Here is a 13,540-nt window from a genome sequence, read left to right as displayed (position 1 = left end):
CTCTGCAATGCAGGAGACCCTGGTTCCATTCCTGGGTCAGGAAGGTCCCCTGGAGAAGGGATAAGCTACCCACTCCAGTGTTCTTGGGCTTTCCTGGTGGCCCAGACAGTGAAGAATCCGCCTGCAATGCAGGAGAGCCCGGTTGGATCCCTGAGTTGGGAAGATCCCCTGGAGGAGGGTATGGCAACCCACTCCATCACCATCAGCAAGTGTGTGCAAATCACAACCATAACCACATCTTGGAATTTCAAGGCACTAATAGAATGGCAGAGCACTAACTGTGCATTTGAAAGACTGTGCCTTTAAAATGGGGCCCGGAGGAGACCAGATTCAAGAGTTCTTTCCCAAATCAGAAAGATTTCCCCTTCCATTAAATAAACGTAGTTCTAGGTGATTTCTCCTTTTACTTATACAAAACACACAAGCGAAACTGGAAAGTTATTGGAACCTAGGGGACTGAAAACATAAGGCAAAAAAGGAAGAAACCTAAAATGCCCTTTGCAAACTCCATCCCTCCGTTGGGCTGGGGGACAGGGGATGTGAAGGAGGGGCGCTAGCCTCATCTCAACCCCGCGCCCCTGCGCCGCAGCCTCCAGGCTGTAGGGGCCGCTGCAGCGCCGAGTTTGCGGAGCGCGCTGAGACGCTCTCTCCCGCAGGAGGAGAAGAGAGGAGCGCGGCGGGCGGGGAGAGGAGGTGACCCCGCGACAGGTGAGCGGCGGAGGGGCTGGGGTGCCGGGGTCGGGGACGGGGGGCGGGGACGAGGTGGTCGCTCCACAGCGGTCTCGATCCTGGCCTTGAAGGGCCTGACCGCCCTGTGGACCTCGCTCCCAGGTGCGTGGATTCCAGGCCCGCTATTATGCCCGGCCTAGTCCTCGCCGCTCGGTGAACTCCCAGAGCTGGATCTTGGAGGTTTCTGACCCCAAGGGGCGCGTGTCCCGCCCCATACTTGGACACTTCCACCCAAAGAACCTTCTCATTTTCTGGGCAGTTTTTTGGTATCCCACCTCACCAAACTCCTAATTAGGGGAAAGTGGTTTTGTAATTTTTTTTCACGTGAGGTTCCTCTTGTCTTTTTAACTGTCTTTACAGCCCTTTGTGCCCCCTGCAAGACAATGTCTAGAACTTAAGTGAATGCAGTTTCTTTTTCTGGAGGCTTCAAAGGCATCTGTCTTTGAGTAATAGCAAGATGTTGTGTAGACACCACATTATGGGGAAGGCAGCGGACCCAAATAATACTTTATAGCCCTCAGATTGTCGGCAGCATCCTTTGTAAATAGCGTCCTTTGTCAGTCTCTAGGTATGGTAAATTTCAAGGGATTAAAAAATAATAATAATAACTCTTTTACCCTAAAAACAACAAATGCAGAGTTCTTCTTTAAAATTTAAAACCCAAAAGGGAGAGGACATATGTGTATCTGTCTGATTCATGTTGATGTATGACAGAAACCAACACAATATTGTAAAGCAATTATCTTTCAATTAAAAATAAATTTAAAAAAATTAAGTAATTATAATTTTATGCTTCATTGGAATAAAAAACTCAGCCATAAAAATGAACAAAATTGGGTCATTTGTAGAGAAATAGTTGAACCTGGAGTCATACAGAGTGGAGAAAATTAGAGAAAAACAAATATTGTATATTAATGCATATATAGGGAATCTAGAAAATGGTACTGATGAAGCCATTTGCAAGCCAGGAATAAAGAGACAGATGTAGAGAACAGACTTGTGGATGGTGAAGGGGGGCTGGGAAGGGGAGGGTGAGACAAATGGAGAGAGTAGCATTGACACACCTAGGCTACCATGTCATAATACAGCTAGTGGGAAGCTGCCCTATTATAGTACAGGTAGCTAGTGGGAAGCTGCCATATAGTACAGGAAGCTCAGTTCAGTGCTCTATGAGACTAGAGAGGTGGACAAGGATGGAGTGGGAGGCTCAAGAGAGAGGGGATATATGTATACATATAGTTGATTCACTGTTGTTATGCAGCAGAAACTAATATTGCAAAGCAATTATACTCCAATTAAAACTTTTTTTACATTTCTTAAATCTTGTAATGACTTACAAATGCTGAGTCTTAGCAATTTAGGAGTGAAGTGGTGGGCCAGGGGTTGGCTGGAACTTGAGTGACCTGGATTATCTCACTCTTCCGTAGGCAAAGACAGTCAATCTCTTTTGGTTTAGATTTGTTTAGAAAAAGGGATTGAATTCATTAGTGAAGATGAAAATAGCTACCATTTGTTGAACTTCTGTTATGTGCTTTAAAAAATGTTACCTCATTTAATCTACAAAGTCATTCTATGCAATAGGTAGGTAATATCCCTTTTATAAAAGTGCAAACTGAAGTTCAGAGAAGTTGTCACTCAAAAGCATACACTAATCGGTAGCAAAGTTGGAATTTGCAGCAACGGTACGTTCCCTTAAGACAGAAAGCTGTCTGATTCTGTCCTGAACTTGTTTATTCTAAATCAAATTATTTTTAAGGTGTCCTGCCCCAGACTTCGGAGAAGGCAGTGGCGACCCACTCCAGTACTCTTGCCTGGAGGATCCCGTGGACGGAGGAGCCTGGTAGGCTGCAGTCCAGGAGGTCGCTAAGAGTCGGACCGACTGAGCGACTTTACTTTCACTTTTCACTTTCATGCATTGGAGCAGGAAATGGCAACCCACTCCAGTGTTCTTGCCTGGAGAATCTCAGGGATGGGGGAGCCTTGTGGGCTGCCGTCTACGGGGTTGCACAGAGTCAGACACGACTGAAGCGAATTAGCAGCAGCAGCAGCAGCCCCAGACTTCAAGTTATTTTCTTAAATTTTGAAATACTGTGGTATGTAAAACAAAAATAAAAAGTACGTTTATATATCATTAAAGTATTTTGTCCATCTTATAATTCCCTAAGGCTTTTATTTAATAAAAGCAAGGCTTTATTGCTGTCATTCCTTCTCACCAGTATTCTATGATTCTGACAGTTTTTTTCATTTATCTTCTGTTGAGATGCTTATTTCAAAATGAATATCTGAGGACTAAGTTTTTCACCAAAGTAACTCATATTCTTTATATCTTGTTCTAATTTTTATGTCATGCCAGTTTTGTGCCAGCAAATTGTTTAATATCAGCTGCCAAGTACGTTCTGGATCATCCCACAGAGCAGGAATTTTAATAAAGGAGAGAAAATGGTGTAAAATTCCTGCTGCTTAGGATCATCTTTGTATAGTCTCACACAGTGTATTTGTTCTGGGGGCACCATTTTCACTCATACTTTAGGGCGTTGCTGCAAAGAGGCTGCTGCTTCCTTTCCCATCACATATTGCCTTCCTCAGAGAATGGGCAGGAGAAAAAGGTAAAGAACCTTTTACGCAGAGGGACGTATGAAGTAGATGCAGTTTAGTTTAGATCTTTTTTTTAAAAAAAGCTTCTAGATTGAAGTATCGTTTATTTACAATGCTGTGTTAGCTGCAGGTGTACAGCACAATGTATGATTTAGTTATACATACATTTTTTTCAGATTCTTTTCCCTTATAGTTTGTTACAAAACATTGAGTGTAGCTCCCTGTGTTATACAGTACATCCTTGTTGATTATTTTATATGTAGTAGCGTATGTTAATCCCAGACTCCTAACTTATCCCATGCCACCATTCCCTTTTTTGTAGCCATAAGTTTGTTTTCTATGTCCGTGAGTCTGTTTCTGTTTTGTAAATAAGTTTGTTTGTATCATTTAGATTCCATGTATAAGTGATGTGATATATGGTATTTGTCTTTCTCTTTCTGACTTATTTTGCTTAGTATGATCTCTGCTGCTAAGTCGCTTCAGTCATGTCCGACTCTGTGCGACCCCATAGACGGCAGCCCAACAGGCTCCACCGTCCCTAGGATTCTCCAGGCAAGAACACTGGAGTGGGTTGCCATTTCCTTCTCCAATGCATGAAAGTGAAAAGTGAAAGTGAAGTCGGTCAGTCGTCTCCGACTCCTAGCGACCCCCTGGACTGCAGCCTACCAGGCTCCTCCATCCTTGGGATTTTCCAGGCAAGAGTACTGGAATGGGGTGCCATTGCCTTCTCCGAGTATGATCTCTAGGTCCATCCATTTTGCTGCAAATGGCATTATTTCATTTTGTTGTTGTTCAGTTGCTCAGTTGTGTCTGAATCTTTGCTGCCCCATGGACTGCAGTACACCAGGCTTCCTAGTCCTACTCTCACATCCATACATGACTACTGGGATAATCATAGCTTTAACTATACGGACTTTTGTCAGCAAAGTAAGGTCTTTGCTTTTTAATACGCTGTCTAGGTTTGTCATAGCTTTTCTTCTTTCATTTTTTAGGACTGAGTAATATTCCATTGTATATATGTACCACATCTTTATCCATTCATCTGTTGATGGACATTGAGGTTGCTTCCATGTCCTGGCTGTTGTAAATAGTGCTGCAGTGAACACTGGGGTGCGTGTATCTTTTTGAATTATGGTTTTCTCTGGGTATATGCCCAGGAGTGGGATTGCTGGATGATGTAGTAGCTCTGTTTTTAGTTTTTTAAGAAGCCTCCATATAGCTGCACCAATTCACACTCTCACCAACAGTGATGGAGGTTTGCCTTTTCCCCACATCTCCAGCATTTATTATTTGTAGATTTTTTTCAATGATGGACATTCTGAACAGTGTGAGGTAATACCTCACTGTAGTTTTGATACTCTGATAGTTAGCAGTGTTGAGCACCTTTTCTTGTGCTTTTTGGCCTTCTGTATGTCTTCTTTGCAGAAATGTCTATTTAGGTCTTCTGCCCATTTTTTGTTTGGGTTGTTTGATTTTTTTTTTTGGATATTGAGCTGCATGTGCTATTTGTATGTTTGGAGATTGATCCCTGGATCCCATTATTTGTAAGTATTTTTTCCCATTGTTGGTTGTCTTCTCATTTTGTTTATGGTTTCCTTTGCTGTGCAAAAGCTTTTAAGTTAATTAGGTCCCATTTGTTTATTTTTGTTTTTATTTTCATCACTGTAGTAGGTGGATCCTTTGGGATCCAAAAAGATATTGCTGAGACATGTCAAAGAATGTTCTGCCTGTATTTTCCTCTAAGAGTTTTATAGTATCCAGTCTTAAACTTAGGTCTTTAATCCATTTTAAGTTTATGTTTGTGTATGGTGTTAGAGAATCTTCTAATTTCATTCTTTTACATGTGGCTGTCCAGTTTTCCCAGCACCAGTTGTTGAAGAGATTGTCTTTTGTCCAGCAGAGAAGTATGAAGTAAATACAGCTTAGTTTAGATCTTTTTTTACAGGCAGGTATGAAAAATGCAAGTCTCTTCTGTTAAAAAAATTATGTACACAATTTCTTATTTAAGGGAACAAGAAATGGGTGATGGAAAAAAATGAAGAAAAAATAAGAACGGGGCACCTGGACAGATTGCACAGCCAGGGGTGGCCCCTGGGATACCTAACCTATTGAGTGTTTTAGAGGTCAACCGGCGCAGAAATTAATCACCAAATTAGCCAGCAGCAGTGCAGTGTCAAGTTCCTATCATCCCTACTAGTGTGTGTTTCTATGTGTGTGTGTGCATGCACACTAGAGAGAGAGAGAGAGTCCCCTTTTTAACACAATAAATGAGAGTCCTGGCTTAAAAATAAACTCATCTTGAAAGCAAATATATCTAGAGATTGATCAGTATCATATGCGAATGCTGCTGCTGCTGCTAAGTCGCTTTAGTTGTGTCCGACTCTGTGCGACCCCATAGACAGCAGCCCACCAGGCTCTGCTGTCCCTGGGATTCTCCAGGCAAGAACACAGGAATGGGTTGCCATTTCCTTCTCCAATGCATGCAAGTGAAAAGTAAAAGTGAAGTTGCTCAGTCGTGTCCGACTCCTAGCGACCCCATGGACTGCAGCCTACTGGGCTCCTCCGTCCATGGGATTTTCCAGGCAAGAGTACTGGAGTGGGGTGCCATTGCCTTCTCCGATCATATGCGAATAAGTAAGTGTAATTTACCTCTTGCCTTGCAGTGGGGGGAAAAAAAGAGTAAGAAGAAGTGGGAGAAAGTGATGGGGAGACTTAGAAGCTCTAATGGATGTGTGTCAGGTGGTAACTGTCCACTCAATGTTGGAATAGGTTGTTGCTGTGCTTTGAATTTATGATTAGTTCTGTAGCTTTTTTTTTTTTAGTTCTACCAGTTTATTGCTACCAACCCATCTCCCTCCACCCTCATGCATGCGTGCTCAGTCATGTAACCCCATGGACTGCAGCCCATTAGGCTCCTCTGTCCATGGACTTTTCCAGGCAAGAATACTGGAGTGGGTTGCCATTTCCTTCTCCAGTTCTGTAGCTTTTAAAATTAGAACTTATGTCAGCTCTGATTAACACACCTGTGAAGAAACAACTAAGGTTTTACATTTTATATGCTTATTCAACCACCACATGTCTTTCATAGTCATGTCTTGCATGTCTTTCATAGTCATATTCCTACAGCACTGTGGGCCAGGCGTGTGAGGAGATATAAAAGGACATTCTCTTACATGAAAAGTCTCATTTTTGTTCTGTTCTTATTACAGATTCTTATCTAATAAGTCCCTTTTTGGTCTCAGTAATCTGTCTCTTTTATTTAAAGTATCAGTGAGTCATTCAGTTCAGTCACTTTGTCGTGTCCGACTCTTTGCAACCCCATTGACTGCAGCATGCCAGGCTTCCCTGTCCATCACCATCTCCCGGAGCTTGCTTAAACTCATGTTCATCTAGTTAGTGATGCCATCCAACCATCTCATCCTCTGTCATCCCCTTTTCCTCCTGCCTTCAATCTCCCAGCATCAGGGTCATTTCCAATGAGGTGGCCAAAGTATTGGAGCTTCAGCTTCAACATCAGTCCTTCCAATGAATATTCAGGGTTGATTTCCTTTTGGATTAGGCTGGTTTGATCTCTTTGCAGTCCAGGGGACTCTCAAGAGTCTTCTCCAGCACCACAGTTCCAAAGCATCAATTCTTCGGCACTCAGTTTTCATGGTCCAGCTCCACATTCATACATGAATTAAAGTCAGTAGTTCTAAAGTGTAATATTCTAAAATAATTTCCAAATCAAAGATTTATCATATTTAGGGGGGTGTTTTGTCATACTTAATAGAAATGCATTGACCAGTCCTAAGAATAATAAATATATAAAGTTTTATATTTAACTAAAATAATATTGGTATAATTATTTTCATAAATGTAGGGTGTGTGTGTATGTGTGTGTGTGTGCTTAGTCACTCAGTCATTTCCAACTCTTTGTGACCCCATGGCTGTAGCCCGCCAGGCTCCCCCATCCATGGGGATTCTCCAGGCAAGAATAGAAGGTTGTTAAAATTTTGTTAGTTCCATGAGTGGTATAAAGAAGTTCATGAACTTTGGGGAGAACTGTTGGAGCATCTGCAGTGACTATGGCACATACAAAGAGAAGCAGCAACAGAACTGAGCTGTCTTATACCAGGCCTAGTAAAAGAATGATATATGATAGAAAGTAGTACTTTCATTGGGCTTCCCTGGTAGTTCAACTGGTAAAAAATCTGCCTGCAATGCAGGAGACCCTGGTTTGATTCCTGGGTCATGAAGATCCCCTGGAGAAGGGATAGGCTCCCCACTCCAGTATTCTTGGACTTCCCTGGTGGCTCAGACAGTAAAGAATCTGCTTGCAACGTGGGAGACCTGGGTTGGGAAGACCCCCTGGAGGGAGGGTATGGCAACCCACTCCAGTATTCTTCCCTGGATACTCTCCATGGACAGAGGAGCCTGGCGGACTACAGTCCATGAGGTTACAAAGAGTCGGACATGACTGAGCAACTAAGCACAAGACTTGCATATGTTCCTAAAAGTATCACGAACAATGAAAATTGTGGTATATTAAATCTTTTAAAGTATAGTGTGGTAGGTAATTCTTTAATTTGTAAAAGTGAAAGTCGCTCAGCCATGTCCGACCCTTTGTGACCCCATTGACTATACAGTCCATGGAATTCTCCAGGCCAGAATACTGCAGTGGGTAGCCTATCGCTTCTCCAGTGGATCTTTCCAACCCAGGAATTGACCTGGGGTCTCCTGCATTGCAGGTGGATTCTTTACCATCCGAGCTACCAGGGAAGCCCTTTAATTTGTAAAAGTCCATTTCAATAAACATTTATAGTAGTTTCCAGCCTATGTATTCTTTAATTGTCATTTCTGGCAAAGAGTTTAACATGAACAGTTTAATGTAAATGGAATGTGGGTGTCTAGAGGTTATAGTATAATAAATACTACCTTGATTGCTTGTTTACTTGTTTCATCACAAAGTAAATGTAGGTTCAGCTAAGGAAAGAGAGAATCTTGTGCAAATACCATATATATATAGCTGAGAGGCTGTCTCCCAGGCGGTAGACCTCAATAAGATCCCCAAATAAAACTTACCTTGCAGCTTTAAGTTTGTGCATTTTTCTTCAGTTTACAGTTTCAAGAAATTCACCTAAGAAGTGTACATGTGAGAGGACCCCTGGTCCAGCAGAAAACATTGGAGTTTTTTAGTAACCTTGGGCATGATGTGTTGGAAGCATGTGCTGACTGAACAGATTTCAGGCATATTATGGAATTGTTTCAGAAGTTGTCTGTAGTGGAAAAACAATCACTGTTCCAATAGAGAAAATTAGTAACTTGAATGCTGTTGAAATTTTTAAAAAATCGCTAGTTACCGCTTGAATGATGTTTTAAATGCTGTTGAACTAAGTGTTTTATGAGTTGTTACCTCATATAATTCATGTCCAAGGTGGACTTTGAAGAAGAGGTAAATAGAGTTTGATGATCGTTCTGCTGCTGCTGCTAAATCACTTCAGTTGTGTCCGACTCTGTGCGACCCCATAGACGGCAGCCCACCAGGCTCCCCCGTCTGTGGGATTCTCCAGGCAAGAACACTGGAGTGGGTTGCCATTTCCTTCTCCAATGCATGAAAGTGAAAAGTGAAAGTGAAGTTGCTCAGTCATGTCCGACTCTTCGTGACCCGATGGACTGTAGCCTACCAGGCTCCTCCATACATGGGATTTTCCAGGCAAGAGTACCAGAGTGGGGTGCCATTTGATGATTTGATGCATTCTGCTGTAATGCATTGTGGTTGGAAGAGATGAGACCACTTGTCATTGGCAAGTCAGTTAACACCCAGGGCTTCAGAAATGTTCATTTGCTCCCCAGTGATGATGAAGCCAGTATGCATGTCCAAAGAACATGAGGTTTATTTGATGAATAACTGAGAATGGTTGGCAAGAGGATGAAAGGAGTGAAAAGCAAGATCCTCTTGCTGATGGACACCTGCTCTGCCCAACACACTCCTGTGCTTGGATCACATGTGTTGAGTTTTCTCATTGACTAATCTTTTTCAAAGACAGTTTTGAAAAAAGTGAACTCCTAAGTTTCTCCATAAGTAATGAAGTTGCAAAAATATTGCTCTTATAAAGACTGTAAAATAGAAAACTTAATACTTGAATAAACAAAGCCCCAACAAGTGTTTAAATGTGAATGTTTGACTGTCATTTCATAACAGTTACTGAGGGTTCAGCATTTCCCCCAGAGAATTTTATTATATTGTTATGAATCTCTGGAGAAGGCAATGGCACCCCACTCCAATGTTCTTGCCTGAAAATCCCAGGGACGGGGGAGCCTGTTGGGCTGCCATCTATGGGGTCACGCAGAGTTGGACACAACTGAAGCGACTTAGCAGCAGCAGCAGTAGTATCTAGAAGAGAAAAATATTCACAAAGTTTTGACATTCTAGCAGGGAGAACCAAAAGCCAAAAGACATACTTGTGTCTATTAGGATAGATTCTGAGTAATTAAGAGAAAAATGATTTCCAATTAAGGAGGTAGCATAGTGTTTGTTTCCAGAGAGCGGGCGATAGAGGAGGAGTGAGGACGATAGCTGCTCACCTTCCTGCAGGTACTGGGACTGGGGTGACCCAGTGGAGGAAGGCAGAGGGGTAGGAAGGGAAAGTGGGAGGGGAGTCAATCTGTAGGAGGAATGGAGCAAAAGAATGCTCATGTTTCTTAGGATGGTGTCCTGAAAGGGTTGTTGGAAGGTGAGCAACGGTGAAAATGGAATGAAATTAAGAAGGTGTGGATAACCCACTGGCCACTCCTACCCTTAGTACCTCCTTCATATAGCAAGACACAGCGTGACTCATACCAACAAACAAGTTCTATAGGCTCCTGGGAAAGTAGAAAAACTACTTTTGCATAGCTCACTAGTTCCACGAGATGAAAAATAAAATAACCGTTTTACCAAACAAAACCTAAAGGCCATTTACACGGTACGTGTTATACAAAGTAATAAAAGAATTGACCATCACTTTTGGTATGTATCTAGACTGGAATTTGAAAAAAGACTGAATATAGAATGATTTTTTTAAGAGCATTATCAGAAAAACATAACTTTGAAGGGAAAAAAAGTCACATATTTTATTTTTAGGTATTAAATCATCGTTAGTCAACATGTCTTCAGCACCTGAGCCTCCAGCCTTTAAAAAGGAGCCGCCCAAGGAGAAAGACCTGGGAAATGTAGGGCTCAGAGGGGTCCGCACCACAACCTTATTTCGAGCTGTGAATCCAGAGCTCTTCATTAAACCTGTAAGAAATACATCCAGGATAAGACTTTATGTTCAATTTACCTAGGCTTTCAGAAATAAAATGTTCTAATTTTCCTGTAACATTTGATTTTATCATGGAAATTTGATGTTAACTAGTAAGACCTCTCTGTGGATAAGAAGCAGATGGAAGGAAAAATCTTAAATGCTGTTTCACTAAATACACATGTAAAACTAATTATTTTGAGGGTGTTTGAGAATTTAAATGGTAAATAGTTGGATTGTGATGAGTCAACTGATCAAATTCCTGTTTAAAATTTTATTTTAATAGCTGCATTGATTTTAAGGAAACTTGTTTGATCAGGTACTATTAAGTAAATAAGACCTTCCATTGAAACAGAGAAAACAGAATGAAAATCTGATCAGTCTACAGTTCCAGGCTTATTAATAATATTTTAACCTAGGAGATTTTGCAAACATATATTGAAAAATATGGAAACATGCTTTTAAACACTGTTAGGGAGTTAGCTAATCATATTTTTGTAGCAAATTACTGAATACATTTGATTTGTTAAGTTTTATTTTTTGAAAAATGCAAATCAAATCATAAAATGTATGTAAGTGTTTGAACTTGATTAGAATTTTAATAACATAGTTACCAGTATAAACTGTTTGAAAGTTAAATAGGTCAATTTAGCAATCAAATAATTAAATCAAGGTAGAATGTTTTAAAAACTTTGAACTAATGTGTTTTTTTACTTGTCAAATACATTTCAAGAACTGCAAAAGTAAGCTGCTCTGAGCATGTGGCCTTTCTCAGATGTGCACCTCACTGATAAAGTTTGACCTTAATTTTTTTGATGATTAAGAATAGTAATGAAACAGAAGCAGAAAATACAGAAATTAAAAGCTTTTTTAAAAAAAATTCAGGATTTCCCTAGCTGTCCAGTAGTTAGGACTTTGCCCTCTCACTGCCAAGGGCCCACGTTCAATCCCTGGCTGGGGAACTAAAATCCCCAAAACTGGTGTGACAAAAAAAGAAAAATCAAAGTAGCATCCCTTTGCCTCTGAGGGTCTTGGATTTTACACAGCACATCAGAGTTATTATAACAGCATATCTGTTCTATGACTGTGTTTCTTGAGGTAATAGAATAAGTTCCCAGAGAAGGGTGTGTGTGTTTTGCTGTACCTGGTATATAACATGAAAGGCTTTCTGCCAGTTTTTCATGATCTTGGGTGACAAAAATAGCACATAGACTTCATTCCTCACTTCTTAATAAAAATAACAAATTTAAGGTTTGCAGATGGGAAACTTGGGCCCAAAGAAGTTAAGCAACTTTTTCACAACATAGGTAACTGAAAACTGAGCACCAGACCAATTTCCTTCCTAAAGGTGAAGGTCGGAGATGTCCCATCTGTGAAGAGAAAGAAGAGTCTTCCATAGTCTCTAAGTTATCAGGAGTTGAGTTAAATGAATAAAGAAACGGATAAATACTAGAAATGAAATTTTACCCTAGGAATGCTGGTGTGGTACTAAAGCTTTGGCATGATGAGCAGAAAGTGCAAGAGATATACAAGTCTCCTCAAATGATTGGTCTTATTGAGACCTTGTGATTTTTTTTTTCCTTTGACAGAACAAACCTGTAATGGCTTTCGGATTGATAACGCTTTCCCTTTGCGTGGCTTATATCGGTTACCTACATGCGACACAGGAGAATAAGAAGGACCTCTATGAAGCTATTGATAGTGAGGGACACAGTTATATGAGGAGGAAAACATCTAAATGGGACTAATTGAGCTGGTTCCTGCAGATGAAGGTTTACTGGGGGCTCTGAAATCTTCAGCTGAAGATCAGCACCGCACAGTTTCTTGTTTCTTGTTCCAGAAGATGCTGCTGAGGAAGAAGGAAGGCGATTGCAGCCAGACCCCTAGAGTGAATGTGGTCCTTTCAAAATGGCAGCCGTTATCACATTCTTTTTCCACAGAAAGAGCTGTTCAGTATTTTAATTTTATTAAATCCTCTTTTAAAAAGTACCATGAGAATGGAAGTCATTTTTGTAAATTATAAAGTTCTGTCCAGTAAAAGTACTGCTGCTCTTAAATTTGCATGGTATTGTTAATATTTTAAGGGGAAAGTGCATTTACAGCTGTCGTGAAGGTTTAGTTTTGCTATTTGCAAAGGCAGTGTTCTTTTTCTACCTGGTGAAGAAGAAAATGATTATAAATTATTGTAAAACCTGCAGTTAAAAACAGTTTTTACAGAGTTACAGATGGGTCATATATTTCAGTTTTCCATTTCAGCTAATTTTGGTCCAGATTTTTATTTTTGTTGAAAAAATACTCCCACTCAATTACTAAAATAAAGATTAAATGAAAGAATAACCCAGAGTAATTGGAGTTTTTCTTTAAAAAAAAAAACAATAGACAGTATGTTATACTGAGTATGATGTTTTTATTTGACTACAACTAAATGTTATCTATTTTGTTTACATTGTAATTTGTTACGTTATTGTTATTTGTATTTCATTGTTATCATTGTAATTTAATGTTACAATGATATTATAAATATAAAACCAAATGTTCTTATAGTTACTTCAAAACTAGAACTGCTCAGTAGATAAGAAGGTCTAGATTTAAAGTAACCATAAGTATATGGGGTTTACTGTATACCTTTCTGATGGCGGTTCTAGATGTGTTTTATTTCTAGATATTTACCACATTCTCCAAATCATTGGAATTGTATCTTAGTAAATAAATCTCATCTCTGAAATTTTGTTTCATTTATTATTAACAAGTAAAATAACTGCACAGGCAGAGTTTATCATCATAATGTAAGATTTAATTTCCAGTGCTTTATGGTGGTTCTCTAAGATATATGAAAAAGTAATTATGTCCGATTTGTAGATATTAAAGAGCTTAGCTAATTGAGTTATCTGTATGCAACTAAATTAAATCTTTATTACTGAGCCTTAAATATTTCTTTGCGAGGTCTCTAT

At 40.1% G+C, this 13,540-nt stretch overlaps 2 protein-coding genes across 3 annotated transcripts in view; both read left to right on the top strand.

The window, feature by feature from the left end:
* Window positions 1–649: 649 nt before the first annotated feature.
* Window positions 650–12,926, top strand: SMIM8 (small integral membrane protein 8). 2 transcript variants are annotated; one of them, XM_081528626.1, is made up of 4 exons: window positions 650–708; window positions 2,486–2,569; window positions 10,430–10,587; window positions 12,179–12,926. In XM_081528626.1, the coding sequence occupies exons 3-4, from the start codon at window positions 10,453–10,455 to the stop codon at window positions 12,335–12,337; spliced, it is 294 nt and encodes a 97-aa protein (XP_081384752.1). In that variant the 5' UTR covers window positions 650–708; window positions 2,486–2,569; window positions 10,430–10,452; the 3' UTR covers window positions 12,338–12,926. The 2 variants fall into 2 exon arrangements, with proteins under 2 accessions (XP_081384752.1, XP_081384751.1); XM_081528625.1 differs by lacking the exon at window positions 2,486–2,569.
* Window positions 650–13,540, top strand: part of C9H6orf163 (chromosome 9 C6orf163 homolog) — a 32,308-nt gene continuing 19,417 nt past the window's right edge. Inside the window, exon 1 of the mRNA XM_081528624.1 lies at window positions 650–708. The gene's annotated coding sequence lies outside the window, so the exon portion shown is untranslated. The remainder of the gene's footprint in view (window positions 709–13,540) is intronic.

The sequence above is a fragment of the Giraffa tippelskirchi genome, chromosome 9, assembly GCF_054371585.1.
Source record: "Giraffa tippelskirchi isolate mGirTip1 chromosome 9, T2T-mGirTip1v1.2.pri, whole genome shotgun sequence".
In the NCBI taxonomy this organism is placed as follows: Eukaryota; Metazoa; Chordata; class Mammalia; order Artiodactyla; family Giraffidae; genus Giraffa; species Giraffa tippelskirchi.
The sequence above is the reverse complement of the archived record's forward strand: the minus strand, read 5'-3'. Positions and strand labels throughout refer to the sequence as shown.